The 20838-nt window shown below is 40.5% G+C and overlaps 1 protein-coding gene across 3 annotated transcripts in view; it reads left to right on the top strand.

Moving 5' to 3' along the window:
* Positions 1-208: 208 nt before the first annotated feature.
* STXBP5 (syntaxin binding protein 5) overlaps positions 209-20838 on the top strand; it is a 101735-nt gene continuing 81105 nt past the window's right edge. For all 3 annotated transcript variants that reach the window (XM_088537038.1, XM_088537037.1, XM_088537039.1), the window contains exons 1-2: positions 209-394; positions 1920-2017. In XM_088537038.1, coding sequence (XP_088393164.1) covers positions 245-394; positions 1920-2017 — 248 coding nt within the window. In that variant the 5' untranslated portion in view covers positions 209-244. The remainder of the gene's footprint in view (positions 395-1919; positions 2018-20838) is intronic.

The following is a 20838-nucleotide window of genomic DNA, read 5'->3' as shown; positions in this document are numbered from 1 at the left end:
GCGCCGCCATGGGAGGCGGTGCCGGCGGGGCGGCGGGCGCTGGCGCGGTCTGAGCCCTCGCGTGTCTGCTTGGCCGCAGGGTGCGGAGCGCCGCTGCCTGCCGGGCTGGCGCCGCGCGGAGCGGGAGGAGCCGCAGCGGGAGCAGCGCGGAGCGCGGCCGCCCCCTGCGCCGCCCTCCGCGGCGGCGGCGGCGGCTCGTGCGGCGGCGGCCAGGCCGGCGGAGCGGGCAGCGCCGCCGGGAGCCATGAGGAAATTCAACATCAGGAAGGTGCTGGACGGGCTCACGGCCGTGTCGTCCTCCGCCTCGGCGGCGGCCGCGCAGCAGCAGCAGGCGGGCGCCCGCGAGAGCGACATCCCGGAGACGCTCCAGTCCGAGCACTTCCAGCTGTGCAAGGTGAGGGCGGCGGGAAGGGGCTCGCCCGGCGCCGCCGCGGCCCCTGCGCCTGGGCCCGGCGCCGCTCCGCGCCGCGGGGTGTGCGCGCCCGCTGCGCCGGCGGCGGAGCGCAGGAACGGGGGAAAAGGCACGAAAACGGCCAAAACGGCGGAGCCGCGCGTGGCGCCTCGCGGCAGGGTGTCCCTGCTGCTGCTGTTGCAACCCTGCTCCGGCGACGGGGAAAAGTTCCTCTTTTTTTTTTTTTTTTTCCCTTTTCCTTTTCGGCCGTGCGCGATAGGGTAGCTGCGGTTGGTGTGTGCACGCCTCGGAAAATGATGCAGCGAATTAATCCGGCAGCCGTGCCGAGCAGGGGGAAGAAGAGCTGATTTGAATATCAATGCCCTTTCTTTTTTTTATTGTTATTTTTTATCTTTCCGATGCACCCGTGGCCTAGCGCGTTGTGGCCGGGCTCGCTGCGTGGATCCTCCTTCCCGTTTTATCGAGCGTTGCGGGCTTTTCTGCCCCTTTTACGAGTTGTCGGCCAGGGACGTGGGAAAGAGCAGTCAGGGCCATTAGTGGCGTCTTATTTACTGTGAAACCTTGCGGGGGGCGCGATGTCTCCACAACTTCATCCGAGTAAAAGGAGTATATCCGAAGTAGTTACCTTTGCGTTTGTGAGGTCCTAAAATAGCCGTTGTAAACTAAGGGTTTTGAGATTGAAAATCTGGCTTTCGTGTTCCTTGAGCTGCGTATATTTGCATTTATAATAACGAAGTTACCTGCTGTTAGTTCAGTTATGTTCTCAATTCTGATCAATAACTGCTCAAGAAGTGTAATGTAATTATCGCTTGGTCAATTATTAAGTTAGCTTTGACTGACCTAAAAAGCTAACCATGTCAGTAGCTTCATATTAAAAATAATGCCTTGGCCGAGGGGCTTTTGCATTGATTTCTTCTGTGAGGGGTTGGGGTTTTTTGAAGGCAGGAGAGGTAGAGAGATTTGTTTTGTGGAGCCTGGGGTTTTGTTTATGTTTTTCTTAAGGTGCTCAGAGAGGTTGCAGTGTCATGTGGGGCCTGTTGGAGCGAATTTGAAGTGGTTCTCTGAAAAGCAGGTCTAGTGATTTGCAATAGCTATAATGGCAATTCTGGCTTTGCTACCAAACTTCTAGGAGCATCTTGCGTTTTATTTGCTAAGGGCCTTCGACAGAGCTGAAAACTGGAGTAGTTAGAGGATGACGTGGGTGAAAAAATAAAATGCAGCACTGATAGGTCTTTGCACAGAAGCAATGTAAGATTGGAATTAAGTTTCATTATGTGTGGCTGTCGTTCAGGACTCAAGGATGAATGACTGGATTATAACTAAAAAAATCCTTTATAATTAGTTCATGTAAGAGGGCTCTTATTCCCAGGCTGTTGTTAAAATGCTTTATAGTTCCTTTCTTAACCGTGATTAAAATTGAATCCTATTCCCTAACGTGTAATATTGATTGTATTTATTTTTGGTCTGCTGCTTGTCCCATCACTGCTGCAATGCTCTGGTTGGTTAGACTGTACGCCATGGTTTCCCCTATCAACCTTCAGCCTTGGCATTTGATCCTGTTCAGAAAATCCTGGCCATCGGGACTCAGACTGGAGCATTAAGGCTGTATCCTTTTATATTCTGAAAAAGAAATTAGTTTTGCCTCACAGAAGTGGCATTTTGATTCTGCTGCTGGACCCAGTAGGACACGCTGTGGAAACCAGGTATGGGTTTGGAGGGGACAAAGCTCCAATTTTTGCTGGGGGGTGGCCTGGCTGTCCTGGTTGTTGTTTATGTGTCAGTTCCAGTTGCCTCAACGATGTGAGGTACGGCTGCTCAGTCCCCATTATCTCAAGTTAATGTATATATTTTGTAAAGGGTTACGAGTGCACTGACAGTTTACAGCAGCTGAATGCAAATCTAAAGAGAGGCCTGATCTGAGCTCTGTTTCATGGTTGTTTTGCTCTATAACGTGGAATTGAAATTTTTCCTTTTCTTTTTTTTTTGGTCTTGAGAGAACTTTTGCAATACTGTAATTACCCATCACTACTTTCATGCTGCCAAAAGATGGTTTAAAGGGGGAAAACTGAAATGTACAGGATTTGTGTTTTACTAATAGCTTACAAGGGACTGAGCATAATGAATTTGTAGAAAAAAGCAACAGTAACCTTGTTTGTTTCTGTCCACTGAAAAGCAAACTATGTAGAGGTTGGTAGCCTTACGCATATGGTACTATCCAAGCCGTGTGATAAAGTAAGTGTTTAAATTTTTTTAAAAAAGAAAGTGCCCCGTAGATTCATTGACACTGCCCTTGCATGAACCTTACTTAACAACAGAGAAAATAAATTGAATTTCCTGTTAGCCCGAAATTACCTAGACTTTGACCTTTTCTGAGAAGGTTTAGGCCCTCTTGCTAGAAAAATTGACTTAATCTGCTCTAAACTGCAGGTAAATCTCCTGTCTTCCTTTGCTCTCTGCTGCTTATGATCCTCTGCAAGTAGAAAGTCTTCAGTATCATCCCATTTTCATCTGCAAGATTAACTGTCTTCAGTGGGCTCTCTTGCACAGATTGGAAAATTAGAACTTTAGTATCAAATTAAAAGCTTTAAGAGGCCGAATGGAAGTAATTTGTATGATTTTGAGAGTTTTACAAGTTTTGTGAGAACTGATACCGAAGTATGACTGTGTAGTGATGGTGAATGCATATTTGAAACTAGTCTTAATAAACTGCATTTTTTTAAAAGGTGACAAGGATGATTTAAATGAAAAATAAAGTGTGTTGGGAGGAGGGGGATTAAGTGCACTCATAGCGACAAAATAAATTACCTGGAGATGCGGTGAGAGATTGGAGGAGAAGGAAGGAGCAAAACATACTTACTCAACATTTACGTGTTTGTAATTTTGGGCAATGTGATGTTCCAGGTTAGGTAATGACAACTTAATAAAATCTGTTTACTGGCACTTACCCTTGACTACGCGTGTGAATTCCCTCAGTGTGATCTGCATTTTAAATAGACAGGAGAAGCGTTGCAGGATTGCGAGGGAAGGAGCGGAGTTAGTTTCAGGGGAAGCTGCAACATTAGCAGAAACGTATTTCCAAGGGAAGGGAGGAATTATCATGCAGAAGGTGAGACATTTGAGCTCCACTAATGGAGACAAATATGCTCTTCTCTGGCAATGTCTTGATACTGATTTTGAATTGTAGACAAACTAATTAAAAGGCCTTAGTATGGACTGATGGGGCAGCCCTGTAACCCAGCAAGTCTGCAGAAGTTAAATCTTCTGTGATTGCTTTATTGGAAGGAGGTAGGGAAGAAGGCAGCAAAGGATGGATTCCAAATGTAAAACCAGCCTCTTGCTTAATGTCTGTTGAAACTGGTTTGAGAAGCCTACCTTGGAAGCAGTGAAACTTACCAGAGCTGTTTGTTTCATTCTACTGCTCACTGATGAAAACTCCCTCAAAAAGTGGTCTGGATCAGTGCTTGTTGACTTGCAAGTTGTTTTACACACTAAATATTTATGGGCATCTAACTAGGTGCAAAGAGTCTTTAAAGTGGGGAACTGCTTACTCTGCTGAGCTACAAAATGTTTTTTAACTGAAATGAGGGTGGACTTGAGGGACTGAGAGTTAGCAGAGTTATTCATTGAGAAGAAAATACTAGAAGTGCAAGGTTGCAAGAGTCATTGTGGAGAAGTAGAGAAAGGATAATACTTTTTCCACTGCCTACCAGTAGCTGAGAGTTGGGTATTAGTGTTTTACTTGCTTCTTAAAAAAAAGGTGCATCATCTTTAGCTTTCATTTACTGCATAGCGCAAGAAGGCGATCTGAGTAGTTGTAAGGCAATAGTTTTTTTTAAAAAAAGAGTATTTAAGATAATGTCCTTAAATAAGCTTGTTTAATGAACTGAACTGTTCTAGATATTATTAATATTTAAAGAAATTAATACTACAGTCCTCATTGACTTTGGGCAATATATCAGCTAATCCCATTACATGTTCTCTATATCTGAATGGTCTGCAATGTAGGTATTTTAACTTCGAGGCAAATATTGGCCAGGAAAGCTTAACTGCGAGCAGGAATTTCTTAACCATGCTCCTATCTTATTTTTGCTTGCAAGGACTCTCTGGGAACTGGAGGAGGAAGAGCACATTTTAATGCACACATGCTAAATATTATCACATTGCAGTTATGTATGCAACACTAGATCTAAAACTCTTTCTTAAAATAATCAAAAACTGGGACTGGAACAGGCTGCCCAGAGAGGTTGGGGAGTCTCCTTCTCTGGAGATCTTCCAAACCCGCTTGGACGCAGTCCTGTGCCACGTGCTCTAGGTGACCCTGTGTGTGCAGGGGGGCTGGACTAGGTGATCTCTAGAGGTCCCTTCCAACCTTAAGCAGTCTGTGATTCTGTGATAGAAGTGCTCTGGAGTTCAGTGCTTTGGTTTATTTATCAATCAGTGATAAATAGCAACAAAGTAACATGAACACTGTATCAAATTCTTCAAATCCATAATGTGGTTGTGCAAATGGAAATGTTGATCTATAGGTTGCATGTCTCACTGATCTGATTAGAATTGCCACTCCATTACTGTTGTTTCTCCTTGTTGTTGTGGTTGATGAGTTAAAATTGAAAAGGAGAAAGTGGTGGCATTGGTGCCTTAGCGCGTCCAAGACAGGGCTGTGCAGGTCCATGCCTCTACGCAGCAATTGGCTCTAGATCTGACAGTTTTAAGGGGGAGAGAGGTCCCAGACATGTTACGAAGAGACTGCTTTTAAATTAAAACTTAAATTAAAACTTAAATTAAAACTTTAAATAAAAACTTAAATTAAAACTCCTTTGAGTCACCAGAGTAATAGTTACTAGGTTAAGTCGCCAGCTTAACGTGAGCTGTATATCCTGTTGTCTTTACTTTTATTTATTTATTTTTTTAATTGGTTCCATTTCCAGAGCTACTAAGAAATATTCCCAACTTGGATTTAACTGCAAGACTGCCTTTCTAAAGCTGCGGATGCCTTTCTAAGAGCAGTCTTGCTCTGCTATTATTCTTAATTACAGAAGTATTTTCTGCCCTCTATAGAAAGGAACAGATTGAGCAATTCATTATAAAGACTCTCTTCTTCCTGCCCTACTTCTGTTTTCAGCCATGGTTGAAGGCACTTGGTCACCTTGCTGTGAATGAGAGAGAACTATGAAGTATATAGCTCTGTAGGATAGGACATTGGTGTAATATCTGTTAGTGGTCTCCCTGTTCCTGACTCTCAAACAGCCCAGCTATACCTCCCTCCCCAGCATTTGCATTTATTGAAAATGCTTAAACCCCTTTTTATTTCCTATATCATTGGGGAAATTGAGTGGGGAGTAGTAAGGCCGAAGAGCAGACACACATTTTAATTCTCTAAATGTCTTTACTGGGAAGGAGGGGCGTAGCGGGTGGTGGCGATACCTGCTCTGCCCCTCTCGCTGTGGCCCGTCGTGCCACCAGGGTCACCGTGCTGCTTGTGGGCCACTCGCTGCTGCGGGCGGTGGTGCCTGAGTCTTGGCTGAGGTCTGTGTGCAGTGGCTCCCGCTCGGGCTCGGCCTTCCGCGGTGTTGGAGGTTTGCGGATGTGACCCGCAAAGAGCTGCTGTTCTCACCGTTCGTTGCTTTCTAGCAACTTACTGCTTTCCTACGGTCAGCGCAGGCTCTCAGTGGCCTCGTGTGCCATGTTGCTGCAGGCCGGTTTCTTGGGCTTTCCCCACACCTAAAACCAATTAGCTGTTGCTACCAGGATTACTCTCATCTTTTGTTTGCTGACCCAGTAGAAAGATGTGAAGCTATTAAGAGTATATCTATGATTCTTTATTTCTTTCCTGAACATATCTGGATCATTAGATCAGGACGTACATGGTCGGGAACTTTTGGATAAGCCTCACATATAACAATCATATATACTCATTTTTTTTTCTTTTTTTCCAATGAGTACTAAAACCTTTTGATGAGTTTGGTTAAATGAGACATTGTCTAACATATCTTAAGCAATATTAAGTGGTGGGCTTTACCCCAAGACCCCCCTGACAGCCTTCAGTGTCATGGTTCTCAACTCTGCTTGCATTTTGTTGGTTACTTTCACTCTTAAAAGGGCCTTGAGAAGTAGAATGTGATCTGAACATAGTAACACATAAATTATACGAATCATATAAATTATATGATGATATGAAACTGGGAGGAGTAGCTGATACCCCAGAGGGCTGCGCTGCCATCCAGAGGGACCTGGACAGACTGGACAACTGGGCAGTGAAAAACCTCATGAAATTCAACAAGGCCAAATGCAAGGTCCTGCACCTGGGGAGGAATAACCCCAGACACCAGTACAGGCTGGGGACTGACCTTCTGGAGAGCAGCTCTGCAGAGAGGGACCTGGGCATCATGGTGGACGACAAGTTGACCATGAGGCAGCAGTGTGGCCTTGTGGCCAAGAAGGCCAATGGGATCCTGGGGTGCGTTAAGAAGAGCGTCTCCAGCAGGTCGAGGGAGGTGATCCTGCCACTCTACTTAGCCCTGGTGAGGCCACATCTGGAGTATTGTGTCCAGTTCTGGGCTCCACAGTACAAGAGGGATGTGGAGCTGCTGGAGAGAGTCCAGCGCAGGACCACAAGGATGATCAGGGGCCTGGAACATCTGCCCTATGAGGAGAGGCTGAGGGAGCTGGGCCTGTTCAGCCTGGAGAAGAGAAGGCTGAGAGGGGACCTGATCAGTGTATATAAATACCTCAAGGGAGGGAGTGAGGAGGATGGTGCTGGCCTCTTTTCAGTGGCCCCGATAGAAGTAGAGCTGATGGCCACAAACTGAAGCATCAAAAGTTCCACAGGAACTTAAGGAAAATTTTTTTAACAGTCAAAGTGACAGAGCCCTGGAACAGGCTGCCCAGAGAGGTTGTGGAGTCTCCTTCTCTGGAGATCTTCAAAACCCGCTTGGATGCAGTCCTGTGCCACGTGCTCTAGGTGACCCTGCGTGTGCAGGGGGGTTGGACTAGATGACTTCTAAAGGTCCTTTCCAACCTTAAACATTCTGTGATTCTATGGTTCTATAAAGGAGTTTCAGAAAGGAGAAAAAATACTTTTAAGGATTTGTCTCTCTTTAGGTTGTTGTTTTCTCAAAACTTTAAATTATTAACTGTACAGAGCTCTGAAATTAAAACAACACCCCCTGCCTCTTCTCCCCTTGCCCCCCAAAAAATATATCAACCAACTATTGTGAGAGGTAGAGAAAACTTTCAAGTAAAAGCAGAAGATTTAAAGAATGTTTCCTGCTCCTTGATATTTAACTGCCTCATCTTAAACAAGTTGCTTCAGTTTTCTGTACTTTAATTATCAATAGCAAAACTAGGAGAATGTATCAAATGAAAACTGTTTTGATCTTCTGCCAAAATGAATGCAAAATGTTTATTGGTGCTCCGCACCTTGAAAATTGTTGTTGGCAGCTTGGAGCTCAGTCTCCATGATGATAGAGAGAATCCCACAAAGGAAGACTATTTCACTAGAAGTTCTTCAAGATAATGGACTACAAGTAAAATTACAGTATTGTGCATTCCATGCAGACCACATTATGCCTAGTGCTCTTTATTCCCAAGCAGAATAGATTCTTTAATTAGAGAGGACTTTTTTTCCTTTCTGTTGCTAACCCAGTCCACAGGAAGGAAAAAAAAATTAGGTGGTTTGTCATTCTCTCATTAAATATCTGAAGATCCAAATCATTCTGAATGTCAGCATCTGTTCATTTCCCTCCCCATTCTTTTCAGCAGTAAAATAAGATTCTTATGTAGGCAAATGAGAGTAGTTGTCATATATTTGAAGCATATGAAACTTGCTTTATGCGACTTCCATTCTTTGGCCTTTGTGAGAGATCTCACAAATGCTAAATTCTCTGATGAAAATAGCTGAAAGCCTACATGTGTGCTTCCATGCAGTCCGTTTCTGATGAAATGTTTATATTGCAGCATCTGGATAATTTTGCTCTAGATGCATACCAAAATTCAAGTAATTCAGTGAAATCTCTGATGCTTTAACAAAATTTCATTTCGGACTTGCTGGGATGCTACTTCATTCATTAAAACATTTGTTTTTCTTTTTGGTCTTTCATACTGCTAATACTTTGTTCCTTTGATACTGGTTCCTTTTTTTTTTTAAACTAAATCAGTAAGTAATTGTTTCCTCTTTTTTTCCATCATATCGCTGAAATTCCCGCTTGCAGTGTTTTTATGAGCTATCTGTACTCCTGTGGATTCTACCTTCAGAAAGAAGAGTGGCAGAGTGGTGGCTGGAGTTCTGTTAAAGCATTCTGAGCAAGGATTTCTGTTTTTAAACCCAGTGTCTAACAGTAAAATTGAGCTTCACGTTCAAGTTGCTTCAGGAAAGGGATTGGACCAAATAATCTTGAGAGTTCTTGTCCACCCTAAATTAACCTAGGTATGCCAATATTTTTCTGGTCTGTGCACAAATTTTCCTGTTTTAGGAAGTATACTTTTCTTTTGCAGCTTTAAACTTTTTAATGTTTGCAGTTGCTCACGCTAGAGCAACTCTGTGATTTCCTATTAATAAGAAAATGTTTATTTGCTATCTTACTACTCAATTCACATAGAACAACATTTTTTTTTTTCTAGGAATACTTCAGTTACATATTATCACATTTCTTTTTTTTTCTTTCTTTTTTTTTTTTTTAAAGCATTGCCACGTTTCTTACCACACCTTCCAGTACATGGTTTGCATGCGTATCATTAGCTGTCATTAACTTTATTTCAATGAAAAGTCTCAGTCCCCTAAATGAAGAAAATCACTTGACCTTTGGATATAGCCAGAATGAAAGAAGACCAAAGTGATAGTGCGACGTGTAACTCTTCAAAGTGCATGAAATCACATAGGATTAGTTCTGCACAGAGAAAGCTGTGAGTGAGTTACTCAGAATTTCATAGGGTGGTGTATTTCTTAAGTCTACAGGAAGACATATTGGGAGAGTTGGTGGTATTTCCATCAAAGCAAGAAAGTTGGGTCTCTGTTTGAGGAATTTCAGCATGTACCATAATTGTACAATACACTATTTTCTAGTAGTGATCATTGTTTGAAAATGCCTGAAATATAACAGTAAATCTCACACGGTACTGTACAAAAATGAACTTTAGTATGTAAACTTTTCTTCCTTGTAGCTGTTTTAGTACTGATAAGGCAGGAACTTAACAGATATAGAATAGAACCTTTCAGCCTCAAACTTGCTGGTGAGTTTGGGGAGGAAAATACCTTTGCAAAACTTGCAACGCTTCCAAGGCTACAGGTGTTGCACAAACACGGTCTGATTCCTGGCACCTCCCAGCTGCTTGTGAACCACAGAGGTGGAGCACGTTGGGTGATTTTACTTCTTGTCCTCACAGTAGTATAGAATCCCACTACTGAAAATGAACTAGGATTTTAGAGTGAAAAGTAACAAGAAATTGCACCGTTGGGTCCCAGTTTAGGCTTTCAGACTTCTGATGGAGTGCCCAATTCACTAGGCTCTTAATTGGAGGTTTTACTGGATATGTTTTTTCTCGGTCGCTCTGGAAAGGCTCTTAGAATTGAAATAGTGTTATTGCTGTGGTAGAAAAAAAAGGAGCAGTTTCATTAGTGTCGTGACTGGAAAAGTAGAAATGACTCACAGTTTGAGATGTGATAAAGAAAATGTGAAAGCGAAATTTATGCTGGCAAACCAATTCTAACAAAACTTCCTGTTTGACAGAAACTTAGTAATTTCCTAAGGCTTCTTCCAAGTGTCCAGGGTCTCTATTTTTACAGAGATTTTCCAAAGGAAAGCTATGAGTTCCTCAAGATTGCCTCTAAAGTGCCCTGAAGAGACATCCTCAGTTACTGCTTTGTAGGTACGCCATTCCTGCTAGAGTCCTTATTTCTCGTTTTCTGGAGCAGCAAAACCTTGCCTTATTTCTGAGGGTTTCCATACTTACGTTTGTTTTTGTAGGGTTCTTTAGGTAGCATCTCAACAAGAAACCAAGTAAGACTTATAAATTGTTATGACATATATGAAGTTCAGCAGAACTGAAAAATTTGGATTGTGGGAACAGTTCTTAGTCCTTAATCTTAATTATCTGATAGCGACTTCACAGTTGACAGGTATATCCCTTAGTAGTTTTGAGAGGAGAAAGTGCTGCGAAAGGTTTCTGTCTTCTAATCTCTTGGGTTTTTTCTTTTCCTCCTTCTGTGTCTCATCCTGTAGTGTTCCATCAAAATGTACTTCAGTTCTTGTGAGTTGTGAGGTGGATTTATAATTAACCCTTCAAAGCGCATCTGATTAAGTAGACAAGATTCTTCTTCAGACTTTTCATTGTTCAACATAAAGCTTATTTATTTATTTGTCTGCTGGCCTAAGGAAGAAATGGTTTGTTGTACTTGTTTAACAAGTCTGTTGTGAGAGTGCATTCGTTCCCCCATTGCCAGTAGTCTGTCTTTCAGTACCTTTTAAAGTAAGCTGACTTTATGTTGAACCATAGGTTTGAACTGTGTTATCAGAAATGATACTTGAATGCTAATCAAGGCTATGTCAGTGTCTTAATATTCAGATTAACTGATGATGCTCAGGCAACCTTCTTCAACTCTTCTATCATAGACACTTGCTAATAACATCACTTACATAATTATGAAGGAGTTATTAAGTTATTACTTCTGTTAACTTCAAATACAGATGAACTTCTCATGACAAATCTCTGGCATCAGTACTTGCATCTCTGAATTTAAGCCTAGCTGAAAATAATGAGTCACAGATATAGCTAAAATAAATTTCATTAATGAGGACTGTGCTAGGGTAGTACACCTCTTTATTTAGCAGATCTGTCAACCTCCAGAGGCTCGATCCCGATTGTTCTTGCTTTTACAATGCTTTTGTGAAAGTGCTTTTTCTGTGCAACTGTATTTTTTTTGATGTCTAGTTTTTAGTCTGGTCTGGCTGTCACAGATCTGTTTAATGCTGTTTCTATTGTAGATGAAGACAGTTCTGTCTTAGAGTCAAAATCTTTTTGGTAAGAGATTCTAGATCACTGCTTTTGTCTGAGGTTTAAACAACTTAAAGGCAGTTTTAGTCTGTGTAGGAGAAGAAGTTCTAACTGAATCACTTCCTGCAAAGACCTAGTCTGTTTTGGGTACGTAAACTTATGTAAAAGTAAGGGTGCTGGGTGTTAATAGTGCTGCTATTGAGAGAGCTATGCCAGTTGCTGAATTAAATTATATTAGTCAAAATTTGTCATTGAAGTAAATGTATAGAAGGATCTTCCTTAGTCATTTGTCCTCAGTAATTCTACTCTTCATCAGTGGTTCTGGATTCATTAGGATTCTTTCCTTCCCTTGAACTTTATCTTAAATGTCAAGGACAGGGAATGTGTGTGAAACTTGGAATGTGTGTGTCCTGTTAGTGCAGGAAAATACTGAAAGCATTTCATCTAGTGTTTTAGTGTTAGCTAATGCTGATCAGGCTGCCTAAAACATCTGAAACGCAACTTGTTTGTAGTAGGAATGAAGCTGAGATTGGAATACTTGATAAAGTTCACTGCAGCCCGATGTGCTGCAGTTTGTAAAATCATCTGCTCGCCCGCTGGTTTACAAAGAGCAAGATGGGTAGCTTGATGGAAATACCTTAAGGCTGCTTTTTCTCATTAGTTTTTTTGAATATCATGGGATTTTGTTCCGAAGTACCTTAAAGGTAATAAAACCTGATTTCTGTTTGGACAACCTGAAGCTTGATCTGCTTCTAAAATTGAGATAATTGCAGTGACTTCTTCCATGTCAGGAGTGATTCTTAGCCTAGCCTACTCAAACTGATAGATAGACCTTTTCATGGCCACAAGTGCCAGTGGAGAGAAGAGGGAGAGGGAGGCCTTTCCCCACCAAGAAAGGTGATAAAGGAGACTCACCCTTTTGAGGTCTCTCCCACGGATTTTGCAAGAACAGTTTTCCTCTTGGAAACCAGGGAACTAAAGAAAAGATGCAGATCCCAAGAAAGCAAGGACTCTGTGCCCCTGCTTGGGGATTTGGTGTTTTATTGTGCGATTCATCTCAATTCCAGAAGAGGAATGTGTTACATGGTCTCCTAAAGCTGCTTCCAGGCATGTACTCTGAACATATTTGATTAATGTTATTACATCTTTGGTTCTCATTAAGATGAAATATTTAGAAATACAAAAATAGCCTACCGAAGAAGTAATCTAGATGTTATCCAATGTTTTTGATAGTCTTTTCTACTAAATGTCCTGTCTCTCTTCTCACCCAGTAAGACCACATCTTAGGTTGCAGCCAGAGGGACAGAAGCAATTTTCTTCTGGTTACTTGCTTACTAGAAAAAAAAAAAAAAAAAAAGAGAGAAAATAATGTGAGATTTCTTTTTTGTGATTGTTTAATCATAAATTGATAAAATTAGCATGCCTTTTTTTTTGCCTATGCTCACTCTACTCTTACTTCTTTTAATAGATGTTCATCTTCATAGTTGCAAAGAATTCTTGACTGAACTTGTAGTATTGGTTAAGAAGTGTAATTACTAATCTTCAATGATGCTTGTTTCTATGCAAAATGGTGTGTATAACAAGGTTTGCAATACTCTTTTTCTAATACATTTTTCCAAACTTGTGAAGTAAATTGGCACGATAAGACTCACTTCAGAGCCACCTTTAAATGGCAAATAACAAGGAAAAAACACCCCAAAACAGCAGACTAGAATTCAGTTTTTCTTTACATGGTAAATCTGTTCTCATTCTTTTAAATAATTAAGTGGAAAGTACAGTGTTTGAGAGAGATTCTCATAAGTTAGGGAAAATAGTCTGGTAAGCTAGGGGAAATAAATTGAGTGACCTCCCTCTTTGAGTACATAGTACTAGTGATGTCCCATAAGGACTGCAGACCAAAGGGAATATTATTCAAATAGCAGCCCAGTTATTCACATAGAATACTCCAAATTTTAAGCTTGTTTTGTTCTCCTCTATCTTGTTCTTAGCCTCAAACTTTCAATTCAAGAAAAAGGTCCTAAAACATTTTGCCAGAGTAGCATATGTGACTGCCTAGGACTTGACTGTTACAGCTCTTCTCTTTTTTACATTACCTATGGAAGCACTGTGAAAATAGTAAGCCAAATCATGTTGTTGTTCAAAGAAGTAGTCAAAAATGTACAACATAGAATGGACCTTACGTATGCCTTAGAGGATGCTGTGAGGAAGACCCGGCAGTAGTTAGTCTTTAATCTTGTTTCTTTTCTGAGTAATGAAGGATAATAATAATAATAAAGCACTCAAATTTGAACCATTTAAAGGTTCCCACTTAAGAATCGTTTGTATTTCTTGCAGATGTACATGCTGGTGTTAACTTCCAGATCAGATAAATGCCATTTTGGCTAAAAAACATTGTGTGGAGGAAGTGGTACTTCCTGAGCAAACTTTCCTGACTAGAGATGATGTCTTTCTGCTAGCAAATCCCAGTGAGAGAGGCTGCTGGGGTAGCCAAGTGCATCACCATGGGCTGACGGTGAAGTTCAGCTACAAAATGTTTTGCAGCTGCTGGTTTGCATTTAACTTGTATAATTATAAGTGGTTTGTGTTAGTTTCTTGTGCAAGGCACTGATGTATCTAATCTTCAGACCAAATTTTGATGACATTTGGGCAGCTTCTTTATCTCCTGTAGATTTCTGTAGATAAACTGACTGAAAATTGGTAAACTTCCTATTTACTGCAGAGAAGTTGGTTGTGACTCATTTGGTCTAGTTGTGTTAGCACTAGGAGCTATAAAGGCTTCTGGTAGAGCAGTCTGCAAACGCAGCTCTGGTGATCTCTAACTAGATAGATGCATCATAGCTGGTACATAGCTATGGGTTAAGAATTAAATGATCATTATTTGATTTTACAAGCACGTTATCTGTTTGGTCCCCTGCTTAGTAACAGAAATGACCTATGTTTTCTTCAGTCTTTTTGATTTAAAGGTATCTGTATTTTAATATCAGAGATTAGAGTTCTAAAGGGGCCGGAAATGTGAGCATGTGTAGCTTAAATGTAAATATCAGCTAGTCTCTTAAAGACTGTAGTCTTGATTGGTTTTCTCCATTATAAAATAGCTGCGCTTGAAAATGAGGCTGTTACTGCTATTGCACCTGAGGGTAAAATCTTCTACTGTGGTGGAGGGTAAAATCTTCTACTGCCTCATTTCATTCTGGTAGATGGAGTAGAAGAAATCCCTACTCTTTTGGTAAGCTGTGGACAGGCTCTCCTACCTTAAGTACTCAAAAATGACCTTATCCCCTCTGTGTCTAACGTACTTGGATTTGGGCAGAATACTTAAACCATAGCTGTTACTTTAGAGAAATGCTTACTGAAGAGGTTAGTTGGAGCCTTCTCTCTCTTCCTCACTCCTCGCTCTTCCCAAAAGCAAAAAGAGAGAAAAAGAAAACATGAGGTGCTAAGTTGTTGCTTCCCTACAGACTTTCGTAGCTCAGTGATGGTTGGGGTGTCCTTTATGAATGTAGCCTTCCTTTATGTTGGGATTGTGGACTGTGGAGAAATCCCTTCCTTGGCAGTCTATGGAAACTAGAGAGACAGCATTTCAACTGCAGAAATGCAATTTAGATGTTCAACTTAAAATTTCTGGATATAGTTTTATAGTAACTCACTTATGCAAGTAAATACCAGCTTGAACATTATATGTTTGCATATCTATTTAATGTACTATATACTATAGAATATACTAAATATTATGCACATATAATATATATTCTATACTAAAGACATATAGGATGGGTTTAACCTGGATCTTTGAGGTGCAGTGCTCACAGTAGAACAAGTACAAGGCTTCGAAACATTGACTAGTGATTTTTTTTTTTTTCCTCTCCTTGGTTTTTGGTTTGTTGTTAACTAGGGAAGGAGAGCTAGGGAGCTAGAGAAGGAGACTAAAATGATTGAGAATAGAGTGGTTGCCTTACAAGATGCCTTAAAGAAGATTAGAAATGCTTGGTTTCGTTAGTTTGGGGGAGGGAAATATCCTCAAGGCTTGCAAAATTAGGAGACCAGGGGATAAAGTGAATGCCAAGCTGCCAGCAATTCCCACAGCGTGAGAACTAGGGGGCATTCACTAGAGTGGTTTGTGACTGGTTTAAAAGAGATAAGAAAACATTTTGTTTATTATTAGTATCATTGGAGTATAATAAGGTAGTGAAATTCTAAAATTAGTTGCCACAGGAGTTTGCGGATGCGGATATAGTGTTTTCGGGAGGGCAGTGGGCTGATTCACGGGCAGTGGTTCTGTAAACAGATGCTAAGGGGAACTAGGTGAGGATTTGTCCCCTAATATCTGTAATCCGGCAGTAGTGTTTTGTTTGGGATTAGGAAGGGAATAGGCAGTAAAAAGCGGTCAGGCTTGCAAGCCCTCCTCAAAGTGCATTTCTTACTGCTCTGGTAGGAGACAGAGTATGGGCAGGATGGAGTGATGGTTGGACCCAGTAGGGTGGTCTGCACGGTCTTAGTCCGGTGGAGTCCCGTCGGAGCACATTTCGTAACTGTAAAGTTCTTCAGCAGTGTGATTACACAAACATCTTCGTTGTAATAATTGCAACTTAAAATTTTACCCGCCTGTATTGTTCTTTACAAAGAAAAAAAAATATGATGGTTAAGCAAAATTTACCTGATGAGTAGTTCATGAAACAAATTCTGTGTTATGGCTTAACATAAAATGCTAAAGATGTTGGCAGAGTATAGCTGTGAGATGTAATGTCTAAGGAGCTGCAATGAAGACTTCCATGTAATTATCAGGCTGTGATCTGGTAATGTTCTCTGTCTTCACCTGCTTTGTGGCTGAGGTTCCTATTGCAATTTTAACAGCCTATGTTAAGCAAGTTCAGAAACGATTCCCATGGAGGAAGTTCTGAGAAAAACTATTTTGTGCTGTCCTTAAAACTTGCCATAGTATCTCATTGCATTAGTTTTATGCAACTTTGAAATAGAAGAATTTATTAATGCTTGCTCTTCTAATCTACCAAGTGATGGATTGGATTCCTAAAAATGCCAGTCTTGCTTGTTGTAGGAGATGTCATCCAAGGCTCTTCTTACAATATTCCTGAAGTAGTATTTATTGTCAAGCCTGAAGAATCAGCAGGCTTAGTTACAAAGCAGGTAAAATACCTAAGTTTGAATATCTCATCCACATGATTTGTTCAACAAAGTAAAGTAGAAAATTCTTTTCAGATTAAAAAAAAAAAAACGCCTATACTGAAGCTCCTCATTGTCCATTATAGTCCACTAAAAGGAATATAATTGTTAATAGAAGTGCAGGCATAATTTTATGGGCATTCATTTCTGGCTAAATAAAACTCCTCTGGAGGCAAGTAGTTGTTATTGTGATTTTAGTGTGTTACTAGAGTTGAATTCTATGTTCAAGTACCTTTAAGGATCTTCAGGTTAAGTTCATTCTTTTTGAGTGATACAGAAACAGTAGAAATGTGCTATTTTCAAAATGCTTCTTTTATTAAAAAGTGCTTTCTAGAAGCCGAAGTGTATTAGTAGCTCTACGATGGCCATGTGTATTACTTGGTGTGTTACTTGGTTGTCATCGTTAGGCATTTTATGAGAAAATTGTGTTCAGCAACACCATTTTTTTTCCCCTAACTGCAAGGCATGTGTCGGCAGGCACTCTTAAATAAAATAAAACTTCTTAGTGATTCCTACAATAGGCCGCTAGATAATGTTTTTTTTCATTTTTATGTGAAAAGATTATATTATGAGATTGTTCCTTTTGTAGTTGCTATTTTAAATGACAGGAAACTTTCAGTTAATAGAAATAATCTCTGCTTGTCTTTCAAACCTAGTCAAGTCTGTCTTTATCTTAAACCTACAGTTTTCAGTGTTTGTAGGTGACTTGGAATTTTCTTATCAAACAGTCCTTCAAAAATATTATTTCACTGTCTTCAGACGTGCATTTGTACTGTCCTGTTTCTATCACTTGTACTGGAAGGTGCATGAACGAAAACAACAGGAGTGTATCCATGTTGTAAGAGGCCATCAAAAGTGATCTGGGTCTAATAACTCTAACGGATCAAAATCAGGTGCCATGCAGCTTTGGGTTAGGGTCGGGACTTCATTCTGTTCAAATACATGCACACGCACACAAACTCTGGCCCTGCTGTAGCATAGTAATTGGTGTAATTACTGTGCTGTACCATAATAATTACACACTCTCCCTGTTAGTCACTCCAAATTATATACCTTCCCTCTTTCCACTTTCCTTAAGTGGGCTGACATCAAGCATCTTAAGATTCTTCCTGTCCTCAGGATCCTCTTGGTTTTGTTTCTCCTTCTCCTGAAATAAGGCACCTTAAACAGACCCCATGTCTCCCTCCTGCTAGGGGGAGGGAAATGGCTCTCCGTGCATTGTTGCAGCGATTGGGCTTCAGGTTGCTGTGCTAACACACCAAACAGTAGCCACTGGATGCAAAAGTAGCTGAAATAATTCGTCTTCAACCAAAGCATTTCCAGGCTTGTAACGTTTTAGAGCAATAAAATGTTTCTACATGCAGCCGACCCAGAGAAATTTCTCTTTCTGTATGGGGAAATGCGGCTTGGTGTTAATACATGTTTTACTTCAATTTCGTGCAGATGAAATTTAATTTTGAAATCTAAGCCTTTTCCTTGAAATAGGACTTGAAGTTCAAATAGAGCTACCGGAAACTGTTTGTTCAGAATGCTTGCCTGTGTTTTTACTCATGTTTAAATGATTGCTTTTCTACTGCATTAGCATTTGAAAGAGACAATAAATTCTGATTTGTATCCTGTAGAAATGCTACTTAGGCTCTTTGATTTTTTTCTGCTCGTATTGTAACAACACAAGTCTATCCCTCTTGCTTTTTGAGATGCACCTTTTTTCCCTTTTAAAAATATTTGAGGAGTCAGAGGTGGTTGTCTGATATATTAACTTAAATACTCAGTGCTCCAAGTTGTACCTGAGGCTTCTGTGGTTTTACTCTTCCCCGTGAAAAGCACATGTAAGGCCTCTTCATGTTGTAACTTTTAATGAATTGACTAAGACTTAAGAGTTACATCAACAGTTTCCTCTTTTTTTTCTTTTTTTTTTTTTAATGGAAGGTATTACAGAAGTGAACTGTGAACTTTCAAAACTACTTGTTATTTTATTTTCTCATTATTTATTGATGAGTAGAAAAAAGGTGTTTTTTTTTTTTTAAACAGTGAATAATACTGTACCAATGCATCTTGTTCCTATTTAAAACAGGCCTGAACTTTATAGGCTAAATACTGATACACCAGATATTAAGTCTAACGGTCTGTATTTGCTACTTAAAAACCTCTTTGAGGTTGGATGAAGAGTCCTGACGCAGAGAATATTTTTCTTATGTCTGAGGCCCTGGATATGTCCCTGCTGTGGCATTGCTGGTTTCACAAGCTGGAACTTGTTGTAGAGAAGATGGGGCTAGTGACCCTTTCCTTATTGCTCTTAAATCTGAAGTCAAACTGTCTGCTAAAATTTCATGCCTTTTTTTTTTTTTCAGAATATTTTTTTAGAAACTTCATCTGGCCTGTAGGATCATGGAGGAGCTTTGGAAAGGTGGACACACAAACAGGGATAGCTCCTCATCTTGGGAGGGCTTGAATCCGTAGTTGGGAATGTATAATGTTTTTCAAGTTTATTTGCCGTCACAGGAAGAAAGGAAGATTTTCTCTTTGGGACTGGAACAGTTTTGGTTATAGGAAATGAGATGTAGGAGATGAATATTCTTTATTCTGGATGGTTTTGTATAGAGAAAAGAAAAACAGAGTCATTTCATCTGTGGAATTTGGCATTATATGGCTCTATCTTGTGGTAGAATTGCCCTGTGTGTAGCATTTTTTTCAAGCGTTTTGTGTTATTGCAGCATTTTATGCACAGCCTCTATTTTAGGATGTTGCCACCTTTCCCTCTTGGATAGGGCATGAGTCTAAACTGGATTTCTCCCGTCTTAGCTTCCTGTTTTCATAACTATTCCCGGGAAGTCGTTTCTGCAAGACTTCCACGCTGTTAAGCTCCTTTGAGATAGGGCTTCAGCCTCAGTTACTAGGAGAGGAAAAACAGGTAGCGGAAACATTCTTGTAGGTTTAGGGTTGATCAGCAGTGTCTTAATTGCAGATCAGATGATATTTGCAATCTGTCAGGCACTCTAAGTAGCCAGGCTGTAACATGAACAGATTCTGTGAAGTATCAAAAAATCTCGCCTCTAAAGGTAGGTTTGCAAGGTGCTCTTTCCTCCACTAGTACACAAAGTACCAACTGGAAAAACAGCAGGAAACCTGCTTAGCAAAACTACTGTGGGTTGTGCTTTTCTGGCAGGGTTATTTTTCAGTCCTTTTGCAATCTTAAATTGGGCTGTGGATGCTTAGAAACCTCCTAGCACGGTGTGAGCTCTCGTGCTCAGTCGTAGCCAAAGCTGTTTGTTTCTCGGGCTCACAACCCGTAGGGAGCTGCAGAGCTGTGTTCAACCCTCCTGTGGGAGCTCCGCTAGCGCTGCTGATAGGGCACTTCCCAGGGCCACGAAAATGACCCATCTGATGCTCTCAAGTACCATGGGAAAGGGGCCATCTGCAACAGCTTTTAAGAGAAGAATAAAAATGGAATGGGATGCATTACCTTTAATGCTATGCTTCACTTCAGTGAATTTCAGTGAGGTGATTTTTTTTTTTTTTTTGTAATCTGGCAACGTAATTTGTATCATTCTAGTGAGCATCTGGCTCTGACACTTTTAAAATAAAGCTTAAACTAAATAAAAATATTTACTAATGATACTGAAATACTACCTAAACTGTATGAAGGAAATGATCATAATGCATTTGAGCAGATATTAAATGAAGGTTGCATAAGAAACTTCTAGGCACAACATCAGCCTTATAGTAATCTGCTTAAAATTGCCTCTCTGGTAACAAAAGCCATAAAAATGCCATTTAGTGCAACACTAACATGAAGCTGGGTTTGTGGTGCATAAAATGAAGGTATGTGTATAAAGGCGTAGAGTGGTAACTAATATTTTAGTTATTTCAACAAGACATACTAATGGTTCTCCTTATTATCTCTATTTGTGCCTTTGGCAGACTTTGGGGGCCTCTCATAAGATCCACTGAGTTACTGAGTTATTTTGAAAGGGAGGTTCACGCACAGTACTAAATAAAATATTTCGAAAAGCAGCAGCGTTGCTCGTGAAAGATGTTTCAGTTTGTAACCACTATCAATATAAATTGGGGAATAGATTATCATGTCAGCTTGGTGTAGGTAGAGGGGCAAATTTAGGTCACTAATTAAGCTTGTAGATAATAGTTTTTGCTTTTTGTTTGCTTTGTCATTATGGAAATGTTGGTATCTGTATTTTTTTTTAGCTCTCTCATCACGTCAGCAAATGTTATCCTGCAACCTGGCTAATAAATACCTTAAA

This window comes from Tinamus guttatus, unplaced genomic scaffold (genome assembly GCF_059628265.1).
Source record: "Tinamus guttatus ecotype Peru unplaced genomic scaffold, ASM5962826v1 Tinamus_guttatus_pri_ptg000716l, whole genome shotgun sequence".
In the NCBI taxonomy this organism is placed as follows: Eukaryota; Metazoa; Chordata; class Aves; order Tinamiformes; family Tinamidae; genus Tinamus; species Tinamus guttatus.
The sequence above is the reverse complement of the archived record's forward strand: the minus strand, read 5'-3'. Positions and strand labels throughout refer to the sequence as shown.